Source organism: Neofelis nebulosa, chromosome 4, assembly GCF_028018385.1.
Source record: "Neofelis nebulosa isolate mNeoNeb1 chromosome 4, mNeoNeb1.pri, whole genome shotgun sequence".
Taxonomy (NCBI): Eukaryota; Metazoa; Chordata; class Mammalia; order Carnivora; family Felidae; genus Neofelis; species Neofelis nebulosa.
The window spans coordinates 34,468,324-34,490,682 of NC_080785.1; the positions used below are offsets into that span (position 1 = coordinate 34,468,324).

Consider the following 22,359-nt stretch of genomic DNA (forward strand, 5'->3'; position numbering starts at 1 on the left):
ATATCCTTCCATTACCCAACCCCATCCTTGAATTTCTGAACCTACTAACCAGGGTCATGAGAAGATAAGAAAGGTAGGCAGGGGAGGCTTGCAGTTGATTGTTCGCTCAGGCTCATTATCAGTAGACACACTACTGTTTCTTCCCCAAGTATTATATTCAAATTAACCTCTCTTGTTCCTTTACCATTCGTGTACTTTCCTGGCTTCCTTGCAGACATGACTCTCTCTCTAGTGGAGTATTCCTTTCCTGTTTATCCATCTGGGCCCAATGCACGTGCATCTTCTTTCAAAACCTCCTTCAATGCCCTTCTAGCATAATGAATCTCCTTATATGCTGAATTCCCCAATTGCTTGATTTCTATGCTTATTACAATAATCTACCACAGTTAGGATTTCTGTCCTTATTTTTTTTTTCTAATACAAGTGTAAATTATGGAAAGATTTGTAAATTTTTGTATCACCTACATTGCCTGACCAAGTGCCCCATCAAACAATTACAGTCCATTAATGTTGAATTTGCTGAGATTAGATGGGATAAAACTTGATCCCATGATGGATAGCCAAGTCAGGGACAGCTCATATTTTTTGGATTAATCATTAAAAAAAGAAGATTCTTTTTTTTTTAACGTTTATTTATTATTGAGAGACAGAGACGGAGCGTGAGTGGGGGAGGGACAGAGAGAGAGGGAGACACAGAATCTGAAACAGGTTCCAGGCTCTGAGCTGTCAGCACAGAGCCCAATGTGGGGCTTGAACTCAAAAACTGCAAGATGATGATCTGAGCTGAAGTCAGACACTTAACCGACTGAGCCACCCAGGTGACCCCAAAAAAGAATATTCTTCAGTGTTTTATTCCATAAAAAAACACTAGTTGATAGTGGTCTTGTATACATACCGTAAAAGAGATTATTAGTTGCCTATTCATATCCATTCTCCCCTTCCTTAAAAGAACCCTGGTTTTCATTTGGGCATATTGAAGCCAAAAGTAAAGGACTACATTTCCCAGCCACCCCTTGAATCTAGGGGTAGCTCTAAGACTATATTCTGGCCAAATATAGCAGTGGAAGAGTTCTGCAGGCCTTTTAGAAAGGTTCTTAAAGGATGTTGACTCAGCCTTTCCTTCTTTCAAAAACTCAGGAAGCCATCTGGACCACAAAGGTGACCATGAGGATAGAAGTCATGCACTGGGACGGCAGGCAGAAAGATGGGAGCTGGGTCCCTGATGACATTTTGTAGCCTCCACACCAGACCCAACTGTCTGACTTCCAACTTGTTTTGTGTACGAGAAGGAAGCTCTTCTCTCATTTAAGCCACAGTTGTTCTGGGGTGTTCTGAGCCCAGTCCTGATACACACACTCTAGATTAACTGTGGAGCATTTTTTTTTTTTTTCAGGAACTTGCTTGAAGTACAGTAACGATCATATAAGCTTATCATCTAAGTAAAAGCAGGAGTTAAAGTGTTCAAAGTGAGTGGGAAAACGCAGGATGAACATCTTTCCAATTTAAAATGAAAGAAGACAAGCTTGGATATAATTTGTGTTGATTTAGTAATAGAAACTTTAGAACAATTAGAATGAAATGGAATTCTTCAGAAGCATAGACGAGACTTGTCATTAGGATTACCGGTCATGATGTATAATGACTGGTTAGGGTATGATCTTTGCTTGCTTATTATATTCACTTGGGACCTAGATAAATAGAGGTGAAAGAAGTGATAGGTTTTTATTCCTTTGGGTATGCAGTAGCTCACTTCTTTTTAGAACCAGAGGTTAATCATATTTGCATGGTGGGAGTGAGCAGAAAGAAGGTTAAAAAAAAATGGAAGAAATTAACAATTGTTAAGTAGCTTTAACCAGCTAGTAGCAAAGCATACATACTTTATTTAATTTTTCCATAAGTTTGTATTTTATAATGAAGTAAGTGACTTCTCAATCTTATCTCTCTGAGCTCTAAACATGAAGTGCCCTGAAGTTCTATCCTTGGCCTCTGTAGCTTCTCCCCCTAGATGATCTTGTCTGGTTCCATGGCTTTATACAACCAAATGTTGATGGTTTTGTTCCTCTAAGCTTCAGACTTACATATTCAAATGCCTGCTTGGCATTTTCAGTTCTTTGGCTAAAAGGCATCTTAAGTTGAAATGTCTGAAGTAGAACTCTTGATCTGACTTGTGACTCTCCTAGTTTTCTCTCAATAGCTGGTGACATCCATCTATTTGTGTAAGCCAAAAATCTAAGAGTTGCCTTTGATCATTCCCTTTCCTTCCGTATCCACATACAGTCCATCAGCATGTTCTGTTCATTTCATCTTCAAAATGCCTCTCAAATCTGTTCACTTATCTTCATCTCTGCTGCCTCCGTCCTATTTCCATCCCACCTGATACCATGATCTCAGGCCAAATACTATTAAATAGCCACCTTGCTTCTTCTCTTGCTTTGCTACAATCTATTTTCACTTGGCAGCTAGACCGATCTTTAAAAAACCCTGGTTAACACCCTCCAGTAGCTTCCCACACATTTAGAAGTCTAACTTGTTTACATTTTCAACTTTGCCTCATATCACTCTTCCCCACCCAGCTCAACATACTACTGCCATGCAGGTCTGTTTCCTGGGCCTTCAACAGGCTCCCTCCTGCCTCCAGAAACAGCCTTTGTACTTGGTGTTCTCCCTGCCTTGATGGCTCCACATCAGCCCTTCATACTGCTGGCTCATTCTTACCTGTCAGCCTCAGCTCACATTTTCCTCTCTTAGAGAGGCCTTTCCTAATCACCCTACGCCAAGTAGCCATTTTAATCTTTACCTTTTATCCTATTTATTCCTTTCACAGCACTTATAACAATTTGAAAATAACTTGTGTGTATCTATCTCTCCTGTGTATCTATCTACCTGTCTATACACCCAGCCATTATCCATCCATTTTCCTGTCTTTTCCTTCCCTTCCTCCCTCCCTCCCTCCCCTCCTCCCTTCCTTCCTTCCTTCCTTCCTTCCTTCCTTCCTTCCTTCCTTCCTTCCTTCCTTCCTTTCCTTCCTTCCTTATCTTTTCCCCTGCTTTGGAGTAAGTGCTCCATGGGATCAATAGTCTTGTCTAGTATATTTCCTGGTGTATCTTTCTTCCTTAGAACAGTGCCTACCATGTAAGACTCTCAGAGATATTTTAAAATTGAATAAATGAAAATCCAGTATTTTTTTCCCTGGCAAATAGTGAGTAGTGGCAGAGCTGGGGATGGAAACCTGGCCTTTTCTTGCTTCAAACCCTTATTCTTTCATTATGAGACCTCCATATCAGTCAATCAGGACTGAATTTTTTCCTGCTATTAAAGCAAGGGCTATTTTAGCTAAATAAATTGAAGAATTACAGTAATGATTTGGTTATTTTGTGTTCCCTCTAAATGATTTTACCTGAACTCCACAGATGCTTTAAAATCATACATCTTTATCTGAGTTATTTAAATAAGTGTTGCAACTCTCACTGTTCTTTGCTATCATTTGTTATTCTTTCTACGTATGAAAAACTATTTCCTTTTAAAAATAATGTTGTCCATACCCTTATGAACTAGTTAATTTTCTTTCCAACATTTTCTTTTGGGCCATGTAGATATGACCTAACAGTAGCTGCAATAATGCTGTTGTTTCAAAGGGTAGAGACCTTTTTTCTTATAAAAAAATTGAATGTGAAAAAAAAAGAAAAACTACCTCATACAGTGTGAGAATGCCTGTTTTTCTTGGTAATATTTCATTTCCTAACCAAGACTATTTTCTTCTGCTTTCCATTGTCAGCAGACAAAAAAGATACAATTAAATCAAGGAAACCTGGCAGGGCCCATTTTGGAAAATAAAATGAATTCAGTTTCTGATTTAAACAAAGAGCAATTTATTATGTTGGAAAAACACTGCCCTGATGAGATTCAAACTCAACTTGTTTCATGTTAGCTCAGGACACCACTTCAGTTCTGCATTTTTGTTTATCTTTGAGAAGGGGCAGTGATTTCACCCCCAAACTTTGAACTCCAAAGAGGACAGGGAGTTGTTTAAGGGTCAGCTAGCAATGAGCGTTCAGAACACCCGTGCTGAGGCCCACGGCCAGCTTCATGCCCTTCTCCAATCCTGAGCCCATTGATTCTAAGTCCAAATCTCTATAAACAACTCCAGCAATTATGCTGGAGCAAAGGAAGTGCTGGGGTTGTTAGAGCAAATTTTTATACATCAGATGAATTCTAAGCAGACTTTTGAAATAAAAAAAAATTTTTTGATGAATTGAATAACCATAATACCTATATTTGTCTAAAACCTTATTATATTATTTCATATTTATAGCTAACACTGTGAATATAATTATCCTCATACTTTATAGAGAAGAATAGTACAACTTTAAAAGATTGACACCGAGGGTCTCACTAGCAGTTAAGTCAGACTGGACGAGGGGCCCATTGTTCCTAACATCCAGGCTGGTACTACTAAGAAAGATGTTTTCATGCCTTTTACCTTCACATATTTCTGGATTGTGCCAAAACTGTTTCATGGTAATTTTATTCTAGCATCTTCCACATTCAATCTTTCTGTGGAGCAAGGCAGGTTATAAATGATGATGATGATGATGATGATGATGATGATGATGATGATAAAACCAAACTCTCCAGAAATAATTACTGCCACTTATTGAGGGTTATGCATGTATTGTTCCAGTCAATCCTCATACAGTTTTATGAGGAAGTCACCATTTGCATTTCCATCTTCTAGATATGGAAACTGAGGCTTAGAAAGTTTGAGCAACTAGTCCAAAATCACACTGCTGATAAGTGGTGGAAATGATTCAAACTTAGGGTGTCCGATCCCAAAGTGTATCCACCTAGCCTCCATGCTATAGCGCTTTTATCCAGAATGAGACCAAGAGGTTGGCCTGCCAGGTCACTGGGCACTGAATTATGGCTGGATTAAGTCAGTAATATGATGTCAGCTGATTCAGGTTTCCACATGTGGCTCCTTATGTAACGGGCAAAATTAGGTTGGGTGTACTTCTGCCAAAAGGACAGTTGGAGTGAAGCAAAATAACTTGCTACAGTAAACAACCCATCTCTGTGGTGTATATTTGCCACACGTAAGTACAGTTCCAGTCAGTTAAAAGTTGTCAGTCAGCTGAAATTCTAAAAATAATCCGCCACAGAATGCTGCGTATCAGGAATGGGTGATTTATTTTTATTACCTAAGTTTAAAACCCTTTATGATTTCCAAGCTGGTTTGGTTGGAATACTGCAAAACAGAATTAGAGTTTTAGAAAAGTACAATATTTTGCTAATTTTTTTTTTTTAGGATATTGATTCTGCTTTGTTAAATGGAAATGAGTAAATCATTCTTAAATTTTTTTATTAAAAGAACATAATTTCAATCTTCTATTTAAATAAAAGTTGAGAAAATATTTCAAGGATAACAGTTTGAAGGGACACCCAAATTATAAGCCAATTCGTGTGCAGTTGGTAGTCCAAATAGTTTGGTCTAGTCCTGTTTATTCAGCTTATACCAAAAGCGGGATATTTTTGGTATAAATTAAAAGTCACAAAGGTAGAGAGATAATCTTTTGATTAGCAGATTATGATGAATGATAGCTTAATCAATAAAATGGAGGCTTTTGAAGGATGTCCTGAAAGTGCCTGGCTTAGTTTAGAACCAATGCAAGGTGGAAGTTTCTGGAAGAATATACAAGAAACTGTTAATGTTGTTTACCTTTAGGAAGTGAGGATAGAGGATAGAGGAAAGAGTGGTCAGACGATATTTCCTGTGCACTTTATATCTTTTTGTCTAAAAATGTTTTCCCATGAGGATACATACTTAAAAAACACAAAACATGACATAACAACATAAAGAATTCATGCAGGGACCCTCTAGGAATGGACACAGGTTTTCAAGCTGGGAAATGATGTAATCAGATATATTATATGATTTTGGCAGCTGGTTTTGGATATTAAGACAGAATCAGGAGGTCAGTTGTTAGAATAATCTTGGAAAGAGATGTTGTATAAAGACCTTTAGGCCAAGTATAATTCAGAGACAACATTCTAAAGCCCACGTGGAGGATTCACTTTCTTCACATCATAGTTTTTAAAATAAATAATTGAAAGCGATCATAATTTTAAATTTGTTATGCTTGCACTAGAGGGAGTTACATTTTCTTTAACAGATTAATTCTGTGTCAATAAAACAATCCATAAGTAAACATATCCCCAGGGTAAAAGTGGGAGACAGATGTATGAAAGAAAAAATTAAAGGATATGTACTTTTTCTGAATCACAAATGAATAAAAAAATGAATAAGAGCAGCACGTGGCACATTTTTGCATTAACTTTTTCCCCCCCTGTGAATCAACCAGGCTTGGTGGTTAGCAGCCCTGATCTTTTACTTCTGTCATCTCAAGCATTCGTTTACTAAACAAACAGCATTTCATTAAAGCAAGACTAATTTCTGAGAGTATTACCTTAGTCCATTAGCTGCCAGACAGTCATTAATTCCTGTAACATGTCTTGGGATGAGGTCATTATTATCATTATTTTTATCAATTAAGTTCATTTTCAGAAGCAAATATCTATGTAGTTTTAACACTGGATATTTTCTTTCTGAAATATGTTTTTTTAGTATCTATGTGATAGTGACTTCTTACTTTACCCATGTGTTTTCACAGACCCTTCGGCTACCACCAAAGCTCATTTAAATTCCCTATGTTTAATTCTCTTAGTCCAACAAAAAATTAGAAACAGCTTGCAAAAGTATCCTGATAGGATATTTGGGTTTCTCTGCAATTTTTCTTTATTGGGACTTCTGAAATAATATCTGAAGACCATGTGACTGACTTCAGACATTATGTGGCAGGATTTCACAAAGGCTCTGAATTTAGCATTTCTTGTTTACAAGAAGTTGCCCCTGATAAATATGGTGGTTTTTGAATACAGTTCTACAGAAGGAAAGGCCCAGCTTGACTATAATGGAAAGAACAGATGTCACCAGGATATAGGGGCAAACGTCAAAGTGATGGCTTCAGCTGGCAGAGAGCAGTGTGTCCATTACCACTTCCAATACTTTTAGAATTAGAGACAGAAAGAAAACTCACAAGACAACTGTGAAAATTATAAACAACCGAGAAAGGTGAATGAAATATGGTTCTTAAAAATTCCAGGCTGCCCAATAAAAGTAGGAACTGATATTATAGATCCCATGGACCATAATGGGGAATACAAATGGCTTGGGGAGTCAGTGAAAAACAGTTCTGACATGTTTGGATGCCAAAGATTTTTAAAGTTGATCTCTTTTGGCCTGGTAAGATTTTATGCATTTTTGTCGTTCCAACCCAGAAGTCTAAGGATTAGTGGATGTTTTTGCCAGCCTGGAACTCATGTGGTGAAAAGAATGCACGCATGTGACAGTGAAAAAGTGAATGCATAAAAACAAAGGACTTGTTTTCAAGGATAAAAATTAATTATCATTGTAGTCTGGATCTAGAGCTTCAAAATAATATCCAATTAGTACTAGTTTACTTAAATTAAAAATTCTGTTTATGCATCCAATATACATCCATTTTCATTCCAGAATTGCTTCTTTAACACTAACTAGTTTTCAGAATGCTTAACCAGGTAGGGTTTCACTGCCCAGGATAATAGGACATAAGTCCTATTCTAAATTAGTCTATCTGGGGAATTAGTTCTTCAGTAAAAAAAAGAAAAAAATAATACTAAAGGATTAGGAGCTATTTGAATGTTTGGATGCTAGTTTTATGGGGGGCTAATTAATTCACTTGTTTTTTTTTTTTAACCCATACTTTTTGTTGGTATGAAGGGAAACACATTTATCAGAATACCTCAGAAGCCAGCAATGGAGAAAAGGGAGAAGACAGAATCCTGTTTCCAGCATTTGTTAAATATTTGTCTTAAAGCCAACACAGTACTAGTTAGATGACAGGATAGTAAGTTCTATTAATGATGGGCTTTTCATTACTGTAGATATGCTTTTGCAATTTTCCTAGATTTCTGCTCCTGGGTCGCATGCTAAGTCAATAGTAGTTATAAACCTCTCAGCATTGTGATCAATACCTTAGGCTGACGTAATCTAGACCTCTGGGTGTAATTTATAACAAAGGACAGTTTGGGCAGGCCTCTGTTTTATTACCTTAAATTCACCACTGAAATATTTCACTGGTTTATGACTGAACTTATTTCCAATTTTTGATAGATAGGGAATTGAGATTGTCTTGAAGAAAAATGTCAAGTATGAAAAGGAAAAACATTTTATGGAATTAAAAGCAATAAGCATTTCTTACTTTGGGGCATAATGTCTGCATACCTATCTCCTGAAATTGTCTAAATTGTGTAGTTACCTGTCTAGTCATCCAGATGGATTATAATATTAATGAAGTATTCCTTATCTTCCAAACATATATCATATAACTAAAACAATACTGTATTAAGCCCACTTTTTCCTGAATCTGAATAATCATTAACCATCCATTCGAGTGAAACAAAGAACAGTAATAATTTCTAGACATGAATACTGAGAATTGTGACTCCTGTTATTGTGCCTTCGTGCAATTTTCCTGGAATTTAGACAGATTTTTTTTTTCATGTCTCATGTATATTCTAGGTCTCAAGACCAAACAAGAAAAAAGGAAATTAGTCATTAGAGAGGTAATTAAAGAAATAGTAGGGAGTTTAAGGAAAGAAGAAGGGGTGGAGGTATTCTTCAGGTGTCTGGCACTGAGAGGGAAGGTGCCGCCATTTTATCACTGTCTTGTTACCCTTCTTATGTGCTCCCCCTCCCCACCGTCCACACACACTCCCACATTAATACTGAAGGAAAAGGTGAAATCACAACTCTGCTTCTAATGTATAAAGCAGGTATCAGATGAAGGAGGGAGTTAAGGATTTGGATTTAAACATCTACAAGGTCCCTCTCAGGCTTAATTTTCCTTTTTAATTAACCACAGGTTACCTGGGCTCTTACTGTCCAAGATTGAAGGTAATAATAATATCACAATTTATGAGCAACTATGGTGTTGCTCATAGGTACTTTTCCATACTATTTTTTAGTCTTCAAATGACTTTGTGAAGTAAGTAGGATTAACCTATTTGAGAGAGGTTCAGTAGTTTGCCCAAAATAGGTCAGAATTTGATCTATTTGCCCAGGAGGCTTCACTTTGGAATGTTTAAATTGTGATCTTGTACTATATTACAAAGCTATAGTAATCAAAACAGTATGGTGTTGGATAAAAATAGACACACCAATCAATGGAACAGAATAGAGGGCCCAGAAATAAACCCATGCATATATGGTTAATTAATTTACAACATAGGAGCCAAGAATATACAATGGGGAAAGGACAGTTTTTTCAATACATGGTGGTGACAAAACTGAACAGCCACATAGAAGGAAACTGCCTACTATCTTACACCATACACAAAAATTAGCTCAAAATGAATTAAGGACTTGAACATAAGATCTGAGGCCATAAAACCCCTGAAACAAAACACAGGCAGGAAACTCTCTGACACAGGCCTTGGCAATGAGTTTTTAAGTTTGGTGCCAAAAGCAAAGGCAACAAAAGCAAAAACAAATATGTGGGACTACACCAAACCAAAAAGCTGCACAGCACAGGAAACCATCAACAAAACAAACAGGCAAGCTATGGAATGGGAGAAACTATTTGCCAATCAATTACTGGTAAGGGGGGTTAATACCCAAAATATATAAAGAAATCAACCATTCAACAGAAAACAAAATTAACAAATGGGCAGAGGATCTGAATAGACATTTTTCCAAAGAAGATACATAGATGGCCAACAGACACATGAAAAGATGTTCGACATCATTAATCATCAGGGAAACACAATGATGATAAAAGCCACAATGACATATCACCTTACACATGTTAGAATGGCTACTATCAAAAAGACAAAAAATAACAAGTGTTGATAAGGATGTGGAGAAAAGGGAACCCTCGTGAACGGTTGGGTGGGAATGTCAATTGGGAAATTGTATGGAGGTTCTTCAAAAAATTAAAAATAGAACTATCATTTGATTTAGTAACTTCACTTCTAGGTATTTATCCAAAGAGGGAAAAAACCCAGCAACTCAAAAAGATATATGCATGTTCTGTGCAGTGTTATCCACAAAAGCCAAGATATGGAAACAACCTAAGTGCCACTGATGGATGAATGGATAAAGAAAATGTGATATAGATATACAGTAGAATATTATGCAGCCACTAAAAAGCAAATCTTGCCATTTGCCACAACATGGATGGACCTCGAGGGTATTATGCTAAGTGAAGTTAAATCAGATAGAGATAGACAAATACCATATGATCTCACTTATATGTGCAATTTGTAAAAACAAAAAACCCCACAAAAACAAAAGAATATCAAAACCAAGCTCATAGAAACAGAGAACAGATTCATGGTAGCCAGAAGTGGGGGATAGGATTGAAGAAATGGGTGAAGGGGATCAAAAGTTACAAACTTCAAGTTATAAACTCTGATGCTTCTTCAAGATATTTTATAGATCTAAGAAATGCATAGCTATAATATGCACTAGTTGTGTAATTTTGTTTGTCTCTTCTGTTAAATTCCTTGGGGTGGCAGGGGCTGTATTCTTAAATCTCCATTACCTAGCACATGTGCTTGACATTTGTAGCTGCTCAATAGTTGAATTAAATGAAATACTTATCAATTTCTTATATATAATGCTAACTTGTTTCCTCAACCCAATTGGGTAGATTAATAATGTGAGATGTCTGCAAACATTTGATGTGCTTTTTACAGGTTGTATATTCCTGTACAATGCAGGAATCTGCAATCTGCTATGTAGGTCAGAAAGAACAAAAATACAATTGATGCTTACATTGTGAAGTGAAAAATCCAGTAATTAAAAATTCAGAGCACCAAGCAAAAGTTTGTAAAAGAAGATCCTTTTATCTTCTCTCCCCAGAAAGGTCCTCCCCTCCCCATGCCATTGCTCACCAAATATCATGGAAGCTACATAGGTAATAACTTTGTCTGTGGTGCTTTAAAGTGATTAAGGATAAGAAAATTTGGTTTCAGACCAGCAATTATTTTAGAATCTCCTAAGTGCCAGACACTAGGGATATAAAGATGATAGGTTCTTGTCCTTCAAGGGCATGGAATCTGATTGAACTTCTTTTCTTTCTTTCTTTCTTTCTTTCTTTCTTTCTTTCTTTCTTTCTTTCTTTCTTTCTTTCTTTCTTTCTTTCTTTCTTTTTTTCTTTCTTTCTTTCTTTCTTTCTTTCTTTCTCTCTCTTTCTTTCTTTCTTTCTTTCTTTCTTTCTTTCTTTCTTTCTTTCTTTCTTTCTTTCTTTCATTGAATTTCTTATAGAAAAGCATTTCTTGGCTGGGAGGGAGTTTGTGTACAAGGAATGAATTCTCTCTCATAAAGAATCAGCCCCCACTGTATTTTATAGGTACCAGTTTGATTTTGGGTCTTCTTATAAATCATATTGCTCCAAAGTGCCACATGATTTTTTTTAGATGATGGAAATATCACCATTGAATCCCCTTGCATTACAGAGGCACCTGGGTGGCTCAGTCAGTTAAATGTCCAACTGGCTCAGATCATGACCTTGTGGTTTGTGGCTTTGAGCCCTACATCGGGCTCTGTGCTAACAGCTCAGAGCCTGGAGTCTGCTTCAGATTCTTTGTCTCCCTCCCTCTCTGCCCCTCCCCCACTCACGTGCGCACGCTCTCTCTCTCAAAAATAAACATTAAAAAAATTTTTTTTTCAATTACTTGCATTACAAGAATATTCATGGAGATAACATGAAGGTTATGTTCTCTAGTAACTGGGGGCTCCTGAATGGTGGGAACAAGTGTAGATGGAAAGGGTACTTTGAAGGGGATAAGAAGGCCTCTCTCCTCCAACACTCAAATAGGTATCTATCTCTCTGCCAACTGTGGGTTTTCAGCTTTATTGTCATAGCTTCTGGTCCAAGGATGCACCTTGCTAGGGAAGAACATCATGCTAAAAGGAGGAGACAGGTGCTCTTAGCAGTTCAAAGACAGAGAAATGCAGGTAATTTGGCAACTCAGGGCAAACCACTCTCAGAAAGACAGAGACTTCCTGAGATTCAAGGACGCAAATTCTTTTAGCTGCCCAGGAATTAACTAAGGTTCTTATATATGGATGATCTTGATGCAGCCAGGTGAAATCAATCTTAGGCTTCCTTTCATTATGTAAGTGGATAGGTGATCAAGTATGGCTAGCAATAACCAACTCTCAATAACAAGATGATACATTATTTTAATTGTATGATTTATCAAAACAACAGCTATTAACATACAAAGTACCATTCAGTTCAACTGCAGGTATAGGCAGTGACAGTATCTAATTCTTAGAAGAATCACTTACTCTCACAGTCTGTCCAGACACATTAATCTAAGGACATTTTTATAAATAGCAAACATGATTTTCACATTGCAGCTTTCTCAAGCATATATACAGGTGTGTGGTCTTGTTGATGGGTTGCTTCCACAAGCTCTTTCTGTTCTGATGCATTCATCCTCTTGATATTAGTAGAGATATTTATTTCTGCAGAGTTTTTCTTTTGTTACCCACCATTTGCAGTATTTGTGCATTGGTATCACTCTTTTACACTTCTGAAACAAAGTTTAAATTGGAGTATATCTCTACAGTACAATTCCTTGTGTCTTCTGGTAAATTCCACCATGGTCAGAGAGTTTAAGTTGTAATCGTCAGCCCAGCTCCACTATTGGGCTTCGGTGTAACACACCCTCTTTACAGCTTTCTGTGTTAACCCTTGGCTTCAAGTCCTGGTGATGTAATGAGGGTGGGGTGTACTGGCAATCAGTACATTTCCTTATCATTATTTACAGCCATTGAGAACTATGCTGTTACTAATCCAAGTCTGACATACCTTTTCTGAAATGTTCACAGTGCAGTATTTTTGTGGGCTGACAAAAGTTTTCTTATATCATTAAAAATAAACATTTTTATAAAAATATAATACTTTAAATGTTTACATTGACAAAAACAGAGTATCCTGTGCCACATGCACTATACAGTAGTAAGCACAAAATCCCACAGAACAAAACATTACAAACGTCCTGCCCAGAATAAATATTCATCCAGGTGAAATGGCCAGAACTTTCAATTGCTTTTTTTCCCCTGTAAAATAAGTTTTGCTTTACACAAAGCATGTGCTAATGAAAAACTGGACTCCCAGAAAGTTTTATTGCCTCCGATTGTGGGGTGGGAAGCTGCCACCTAAGAAAGAGGCTAATATTTCTAGTCCATCGATCCTTTCTTTGCCCTACATGAGCCATGATTGGAACTGATGAACCTTTTAGTCAGATGTATTCTGCTTTAAAAACATGCTGAGTTACACCTTTAAAAACACTTACCACAAATCACTTGTTTTATTTTCAGAGTCGTTGTAAAAAAAATACAGACAAACCATCTATATGTCTACAGTCATAAGAACAGTATCATCCTCAGTTGATTTTTAAATGACAACTAAATATTTCATTATGACTAAGCTATTTTATGAGGACCTTCTTAATGTCATCTATGTACAATATGTAAATATCCCTATTAATTTATAAACACATTTGTGTCCTGCCATTTTGAAATGTTGACTGTGTTGCCTATAGATATTTCCCCATTAAAAGGAATGTATACAAAAATTTAAAAGGGAATGTTTGCCAAATGGGCAAAAGGCAACATCAGTAATAAAACACGTTAGTGACCATCCAACACATGAAAGTTCTTTGAAACACTTTAATTCTAAATGAGTGTCTTGGTACTGGGGCCATGTCTGTCCTGAACTTTATCACTTCTTCTGAATTTTATGTGATCAAGAAGCCCTCAAAATTCATTGCTTCCATTCCTCATATGAAATCATGTAGGATCCTGATTTTTAAAAACTTCAACCTAGAATTCAGGCTTTGGCCTCCATGCACAGGAGCATCATCACAGCTGTAGGGTTGCTGTTGGTCACTGGCCTGCGGGACAGAGCTTCTGGCTCTGGTGCTCTGTCAGCTAAGAAATTCCTTAGAATCCATTCATTTTAAATAGCAATATAAGGTCCTATAATAGTGCAATCTTGGCAAAAGCAAAAAATATCTGGTGGCCTTTCAATGGCCAGGCAGTGAAAAAAAAAAAAAACCAAAACAACAACATTGAACAAAATGTAGACTGCTGTTTGGAAAGTTCTATGATGTTTCTCAGAAGGAGGCTGGTGAGGTATCCATCCATCATGTGTCCCCCTCGCCATCAATGTTATCTTGTGATGACAACAGAGAAGGGTATGGAGCAACACATTTGACATTCACATAAGTAGCGTTCACATGGACATAGTGCTCCCCAATGAAAGTAGAGAATATCGCTGATATCCTGGAGACCAGTTCAGAAAAAGATGGGCGCAGTTCAGCTTTAGGGTGCCAGCATTTTAGCATCACTTCATATCTGTTTCAAATAGGAAGAAATGCTATGAGAGACATCATGAAGGCATGCATTTCTGTAAAAGTAAAGAATACAGGAATGACAGAAGATTCTGTTGAAAGTCCTACTTACAAGGGATCTGGGCAGTATTCGGGCTGTAAGAGTCTTCTGCCTTGCAATAAGTAAACTGTTATATCAAAGGTGTTGACATCAGGATAAGGTGGAGCCCCTCTTGTCATCAGTTCCCAGAGGAGCACACCAAAGGACCACTAGTCAAACAATGGAAGGGATAATCCAGGTGAGAACTGTGACCGCACGAACATGAAAGGTGACCAGAAGGTCTTGATAACTAAATTTGGCTTAGTATATTCAAGACTATTGCTCTTTGGGGCAAAAACTTCCTTAAAGGTAATACACATTTTATGATTTCTTTATACCAGAATTGGATAAGGTTTAGATTACAAATAAGTATAAAGTTTTTAAAAAGAATATCTGAAGTCCACATGAGGATTAAGATTTCATCTATAGTTAGTACAGTATGATTTTCAGGTTTTCTCTTACAGGGTCAAAGCACTGGTCAAAGCATTCACATGTTTCATCCTCTTTTCCAATAGTTTCACTATAATTTTATATTATTCATAAAAGAAGAAGATAGAGGAAACTTTCCAAAGTTTAAATTTTTTTGATTTCTGAATGAATGTAAATACTTTTTAAGAAACATAACTATTGGGGCGCCTGGGTGGCGCAGTCGGTTGGGCGTCCGACTTCAGCCAGGTCACGATCTCGCGGTCCGTGAGTTCGAGCCCCGCGTCAGGCTCTGGGCTGATGGCTCGGAGCCTGGAGCCTGTTTCCGATTCTGTGTCTCCCTCTCTCTCTGCCCCTCCCCCATTCATGCTATGTCTCTCTCTGTCCCAAAAATAAATAAAAAACGTTGAAAAAAAAAATTAAAAAAAAAAAAAAAAAAAAAAGAAACATAACTATTAACAAACAAAAAATACCCCAAAGAAACAAAAAAGAAATGTAACCACATCTAAACATTAATGTTAAAAGGCAAAATCTAAGGCAGTGTAAGTGCAAGTCCATATTAAAAATCAGAAGTGATAAAACTGCTAGGCAAGAAGGTTCTCTGTTGAAAACTAATTTCAATAAAATAAATGTAATTTAAAAACGTTAAAGTACAAGATTGATATAAAACAGCTGTATCAGTACTTTGCAGGAATATTGTAGGGACACAGGTTAAGTGACTTGCTAGAAATTCCCCCAATAAATGTGAATTCACACTGGGATAAACATTTAAGAATTCTTGACTCTTGGGTCTTGGTTGGCCTACTAAACTGCACTAAATATGCAATTTCTTGATTTAAAGCACTCTACTCAGAATATACTAGGCCATACATATCATCTCCCCCTGGATGTGTGCCAAGGTGAGAATGACACAAAGAGAGTAATTGGGCATGTGCGGTTCACCCCTGGCCAAGGACCCAGGAAATCAGCGCTTCCTTAGAAACACATCTAGGTCACTGACAGACTAAAAACTATGTGGCGGGGAGAAACGAGGCTCTGGGAACAAGGAGGCTTGGAGGGAAAGGGGAATCCAGACCTGATAGGTAGAGTGGGAAAACTTAACACTGAGAAGCAGCGTAGCTTGTAACATTCAGTGAGGAGAGTAAAGCAGAGTGAAGCATGTGCCCAAGTGCAGGAGCCCTTTAAGGACATTGACTGCCTCGATCCAAATAGAGGACACAGTCTTTCCCAGGTGGCAACTAGATAACTTTGCTGTCCTGTGCAGCCTTTCAAAATCGAAGTATCCAAAGCCTGAGTCACTTATGAGTCACTTCTGACAACTTCACTGTGTTAACCTTTAAGTTCCAAAATATGCATTAAAGTTTAAATCAATTTAACAAGTATCTACTGACCCTTGGTGTACAAGTAGGTTACTTTCCAAGTTAGTGGATGGGCCTACGGCTGATTTAACGGGGTTAAGAGTTATGACACAACTGACTGTCACACAGGAGAGTAAGGCAGAATAACTAATATAGAACAAAAATAGGAAAGATGTACAAATGCTGTGAAAAGTCAATGAGATAACAGTAGGGTACTGAGAAAGGCTTCAGGGAGAAAGCGACAGTAAAGCAGGTCTTGAAGAACGGGAGTATTTATGTTCCAGGTGCACAGAAGGTGAGGGCGGAGGAGTGTTCTGGATGGAGGCAATGGGCCCAGAGGTGACAGTACTTGTGTGTTTTTCTGAACTACATAAGGACAATAGGTCACTCTGCTTGATGTATGGAGTAGATGAGGGAGACAAGGGATAGATAGGGTAAAAATGAGACCATGTTGTGGGGGTTTTTGAGTGCTGAAAGTGGGTTACGCTGAAAGGGACAGGACATGCAGCTGAGCTCCATAATGCTGCATCTGTAAACACTATGCTTTAGACAAATAGGAGGAGCTGGTTCACATAAGGAGACCAGATAGGGGGGTTTCTGAACAGGATGTCTGGTGGGGGTGCTGCTACATCTTGGCAACCTAGAACCCGATGAGACTGAACTCCCAAATTAAGGTGGTGGGAAAGAGTAGATGCCATATAGTAAGCACGGAACAGGTTCAGGCCCTTTTTAAAAAAGATTATTTTATTTAATCCTTTAAACAACCCTGTGATGTAACTGGCTTTGTAGATACTAAAGTATCTACAAAAGGTGAGGAAGCCAAAGTTTTGAGAGGCTGATTACTTGTCTGTAATCAGGTCTCCTAACCCATAGCCTAGGCTATAGGTTTGTCTGAAGGCAAATTCACAAAAAAAGGGGGCACAGTTGGGTACATTTCTGAGGAATTATAGGACTTGGGCAATGACTGGGTATCAGAGGAGGGTTGGAAGACTCACTGGACAGGAGAGGTCAGGGGGAAGGCAGCTTCTGGGAAAACCATAGTACCACCTGCATTTCAAACCCCCAGGAACAGTTTGGAACTGACAGGATGGTGGGGAAAGGGGTCTTGAAGGAGAATGAGGCAGAACTAGAAGAGGGAGGCTGGGGGAGATGGTAGGAGTGGGAGGAAGAGAGAGAAAGAAAGAGAAAGCGAGAAGAGGAGGGAGAGAAAGAGAAGGAGAGATAGGTGCATGATGCCCGTGCATTAGGAATGATGGAAAGAAGTTAGTTTTAGTTTCAAGACAGGAGAGCTCTGCCATTCTTTCAGTTACTGTGAGCACATAGCCTGATTATCTGAGCACCAGCAGGGAGGTCCTCTGAAGAATCTCTGCCTCACTTTTCAAAGGTGAAGATCAAAGCAATTAGTAGACATGAAAGACTATTAGAGCCATAAAAAGTGATAGAAAGTGACACTAAGGCAAGCAAGGAATGGAGACAGCCTGGGCATTCAGGAGTGGGTAAATCGAGATACACCACAATTTGCAAAAAAACCACAACTGATTAAAAAGTGGATATATTCATAAAATTCTATAAACTGGTAAATGAGTAAAATTTTCAATAAAATGTAAAACTTCTGCTCTTTGAAAGATACCAGTAAACAAATGAAAAGGCAAGCCACAGACTAGAAAAATATATTCACAAAAACTTGTGTCTGATAACATGTACCTGTAATCCAGAATACATAAAGAACTCTTACCAACTCAATAATAAATAAACTAACCAATTAAAAAACCCAAAACTCTAAAACTTAAAAGAAAATGGGCAAAGGATTTGATCACATACTTCACAAAGGAGATAGAAGGATGGCAAATAAGCACATGAAAAGATGCTTATCATCATTAGTCATCTGGGAAATACAAATGGAAAAGGAAATGACACACCACTACAGACTATGAGAATGGCTAAAAATCCCAAACTGACAATGCCAAGTGCAGGTGAGGATGCTGAACAACCAGAACTCTTACATATTACTGCTAGGAACATGAAATGATACATGAACTGTGGAAAACAGTTGGTAGTTTCTCATAAAGTCAAATATATACTTGCTTTACAACCCAGTAATCCTACTTCTAGATATTAATTCAAAATAAATATAAACCTTTATACACAAAACAATTAAACAAATGTTTAGTAGTTGCAGCTATGTGTAATCAATTGCCTAAAACTGGAAAGAATCTAAATGTCCTCCAAATTGGTGAATGGATAAACAAAATGTGGAACATCCGTACAATGGAATTCCACTCAGAAATAGAAAGGAATGAATTACTCTGCTATAAAAAAAAGTATGGTTTCCTCAAAAAATTAAACATAGAACTACCATAAGATCCAGCAATCCCACTTCTGGGTATATATTCAAAGGAAATGAAATCAGTATCTGGAGATACTTCCACACTCATGTTCACAGCAACATTATTCACAATAGTCAAGAGATGGAAGCAACCTAAGAATGCCCATCAACAGATGAATAAAGAAAATGTGGTATATACATATAATGGAATATTATTTAGCCTTAAAAAATCCTATCGTATGCTACAATATCAATGGATCTTGAGGACATTATGCTAAGTGAAATAAGTTAGTCATAAAAGACAAATACTACATGACTCCACTTATATGAGGTAGCTAAAGTAGTCAGGTAGTTGAGTTCTTAGAAACAGATAGTAAAATGGTGGTTTCTGGAAAGGCTGTGGGAGGGGGAAATGGGGAGTTATTCAATGGATATAGAGTTTCAGTTTTGCAAGAAGAAGAAGTTCTACAGATTGATTGCACAATAATGTGTATGTAGTTAGTTAACCACTACTGTACCATACACTTAAAATAGTTGAGATGGTCATTTTTCTCTTATGGTTTTTTTTTTTAAACCACAATTAAAAAAAAGGGAAACCATCTAGATACATTGCTACATACTACATGGGTAACTCTCAAATGTGTTACTCTAAGTGAAACGAGACAGGCTCAAAGGCTATTTATTGTATGATTTACTGTATGATTCCATTTATACAACATTCTAGAAAAGGTAAAACTGTAGAGACAGAAAACAGACCAGTGCTTTCCAGGTCCTTGGGATAGGGTAGGGTTTGATTACAAAGAGGCACAGGGACATTTTCCTGGATGATGGAACTGCTCTATATCCTAGTTGCAATAGTGATGGTCATACAACTATATGCATCCTTCAAAACTTGAAGAACTGTACATTAAAAAGGGTAAAGAGTTGATATATTGCATAATGGTGATACCATTAACAGAAATAAAGAAGAGAGGAATTGACAGTTGGCAGGAAAGAACTGGACTTTGAACATGGTGACTTTGTGATGCTGATGAAAACATCCAGGAAGAGAGGTTCAAAGGTAACTGTTGATGGGAATGGTTGAAATTATTGAGGGAGGCTGGCACCTAAAGACCCCTCTTCCCCCAAAATCCTGAGTGACAGTTGCATGTGGGATGTGAGAGAAGGAAGAGAGCTGTTAAGGCTAAAGCAAACATAACAAAGAAGCAAGAGGAACCAGATGATGCAGTGTCCCAAAAACCAAAGGAGGAGGAAATTTTGAGAAGAAAGGAGTGGTGGACAATGTTAAGTTCTGAAGTAGGGTGAAAAAGTTAGCTGGTTGAACAACTGAGAAGTCAATACTGACTTTAATGGAAGCACCTGTACTAAGTGTGGCACACTGTACAATACTGGGTATGAGAAGTCACAAATATAGTGACACTTCTATTTTGTTTGAATGGGCTTCAAGAGAATTCAGATTTTAGCTGAACTCCATCTGGTCATTTGTGAGAAAGTGGACATTTCTACTAGCTCGCAAGGTTTTGCTTATAGGTCTCTACATAAAAGCTTATCACATACTTTTGGAAATGTTCCATGTCAACATTCAAAAGATTGTGCTGTCTTGCAAATTAAAGTTAATGCAAATTTATCCAGGTAATCAATAACCATTTGTCAAAGCAGCACTGCATTTGGATTACTCAGGCTCACCCTTATGCAGTACAATACAGTATCTTCCAATGAGAAGGAGAGAGATAGCACTTCATATACAGAAGCCTATATAAATCTATAGTCAAGGACCTGAATGACAGTTGCTATGTGATAAATGGTGGCCTCTGTGCTGTGTGTGTGCGTGCGTGTAGGTTAGTAATGTGTGTGTGGTTGTCTAAAAGCTCAGAATCACAATTCTTGCCTTGAACATTCAAAATTTCATCAGGTTCTTTTTGTTTTGTTTTAAAAACTTCACTAGGTATAACATATATCATAAACTTTGCCAGTTTTAAGTGGACAGCCCATGATGTTTAGTAAATATTTTGATAGTGTACTTATCTCCACAATTCAGTTTTTAGATCAATTCCAACACCCTAGAAAGTTGCCCATGCCTGTTTGTAGTTAATCTTTGCTCCCACCCTCAGTCCCAGGCAACCACTGATCTGTTTTTTTTTTCTCTTTAGTTTTGCCTCTTTCTAAAAATTTCATATAAATTGAATCGTTCAACATATCACCTTTGGAGTCTGCCTTCTTTCACTGGACATAATATTTTTGAGGTTTATCCACATTATAGCATGGATTAGCATAGTGCTGAATGGTATTATTCCATTGTATAGAAATACCATGTTTTGCTTACCCTTTACCAGTTGATGGACATTAGGATTGCTCCTGGTTTTTTCCTATTGTGAATAAATACTATTGTGAACATTCATGTACAAGTATTTGTGTAGGCATATGTTTCCATGTGCTTATGAACTAGCTTATGAATAGCTAGTTCATATATCTCTTTGGTAGATGGTCTATTCAAATCTTTTGCCTATTTTAAAAACTGAGTTGTCTTATTGAGCTATATGAGTTGGTCTGGTTCTTAATGGCAGACTAACAGTTAAGTCTGGATGAAATGTATACTCTTTGAGGACAGGTTAATTCTTCCTACCTTATGCCTTCACCTGCCACCATCACTAACATGTTTCCAGCCTACCTCTTTAGCACTCACTTCTTTCATCTTTTTCAGAATCTTTCAGCATCATAATCTCAGGCATTACACTTTAGCATATACTATCATGTCCTCTTATTAATCTTATCCACCCCAAAGTCCCATCCCTCCACCATGCCCTGTAACACATTTACTGAAAACAAACTCCCAGTCACTCTCAACTTAGTCTTTAATGTCTCCCCCACTTCCTCAGGAACTGAAACTGCTTTCACTTGAAGACCACAATGTCTTTGAAATCTGTTGACTCACAGGGGGGAGGGTAGATGACTTGTTGCTTCCCAATGCCACACTCAGATCCCTGTCCCCTGTCATCTTTCAATAGCTGCCAACCCTTTTTCTTTTGAAGTCTATGCCCTCCATTAATTTTATTTTTTTGCCTACCTCATTTACTGATATCACCAGTTTACATTTTTTCTCTTTTCAGTTGTTATCTCCAAGGACTGAAAATTAATCCTTCTCTACCTCTATGCATCACAGTCCTCCTGACTTACTACGTGCAGATAGAGTAAGTATACTCTGTTCCATTCAACAGCCACTTGAGACCTCCAAATCATTCAAGTTACTCGGTTTTCAAGACCATTGCTGTGCACTGAGTAGCAGTGGACCCTGCTGACCGTATCCTATTTCTTTTTGAAACTTTCTCTTCCTCTGGCCTCTTCTCTCTTGGGTCTCCTACCTCTCTGCTTTTCCCCCTCATTTCCTATGTGTAGTTTCTCCGGAGTAATTGTTTTTGGACTCTAAAAGGCTTATTTCCAGCCTTGACTTCTGCTATGGACTGAACTGTGGACCCCCTACCCCCACTCAAATGTTGAAACTCTAATTCCCAGTGTGATGGTATTAGGAGGTGGGGCCCTCATGATGGGATTAGTGCCCTTATGGGAGGAGACACCAGGGAGCTTATTCTGGCTCTGTCTCCCACACAAGGACACAGTGAGAAGGTAGCTATGTGCAAGTCAGGAACCTGACCACACTGGCACCCTGATCTCACACTTCCAGCCTCTAGAACTGGGAGAAATAAATG

At 37.8% G+C, this 22,359-nt stretch overlaps 1 protein-coding gene across 3 annotated transcripts in view; it reads right to left on the bottom strand.

Annotated features, from left to right (window-relative positions):
- Positions 1-12,266: 12,266 nt before the first annotated feature.
- MET (MET proto-oncogene, receptor tyrosine kinase) overlaps positions 12,267-22,359 on the bottom strand; it is a 113,161-nt gene continuing 103,068 nt past the window's right edge. For all 3 annotated transcript variants that reach the window (XM_058724514.1, XM_058724515.1, XM_058724513.1), the window contains exons 20-21: positions 14,579-14,715; positions 12,267-14,470 (exon numbers count right to left, since the gene is read on the bottom strand). In XM_058724514.1, coding sequence (XP_058580497.1) covers positions 14,260-14,470; positions 14,579-14,715 — 348 coding nt within the window. In that variant the 3' untranslated portion in view covers positions 12,267-14,259. The remainder of the gene's footprint in view (positions 14,471-14,578; positions 14,716-22,359) is intronic.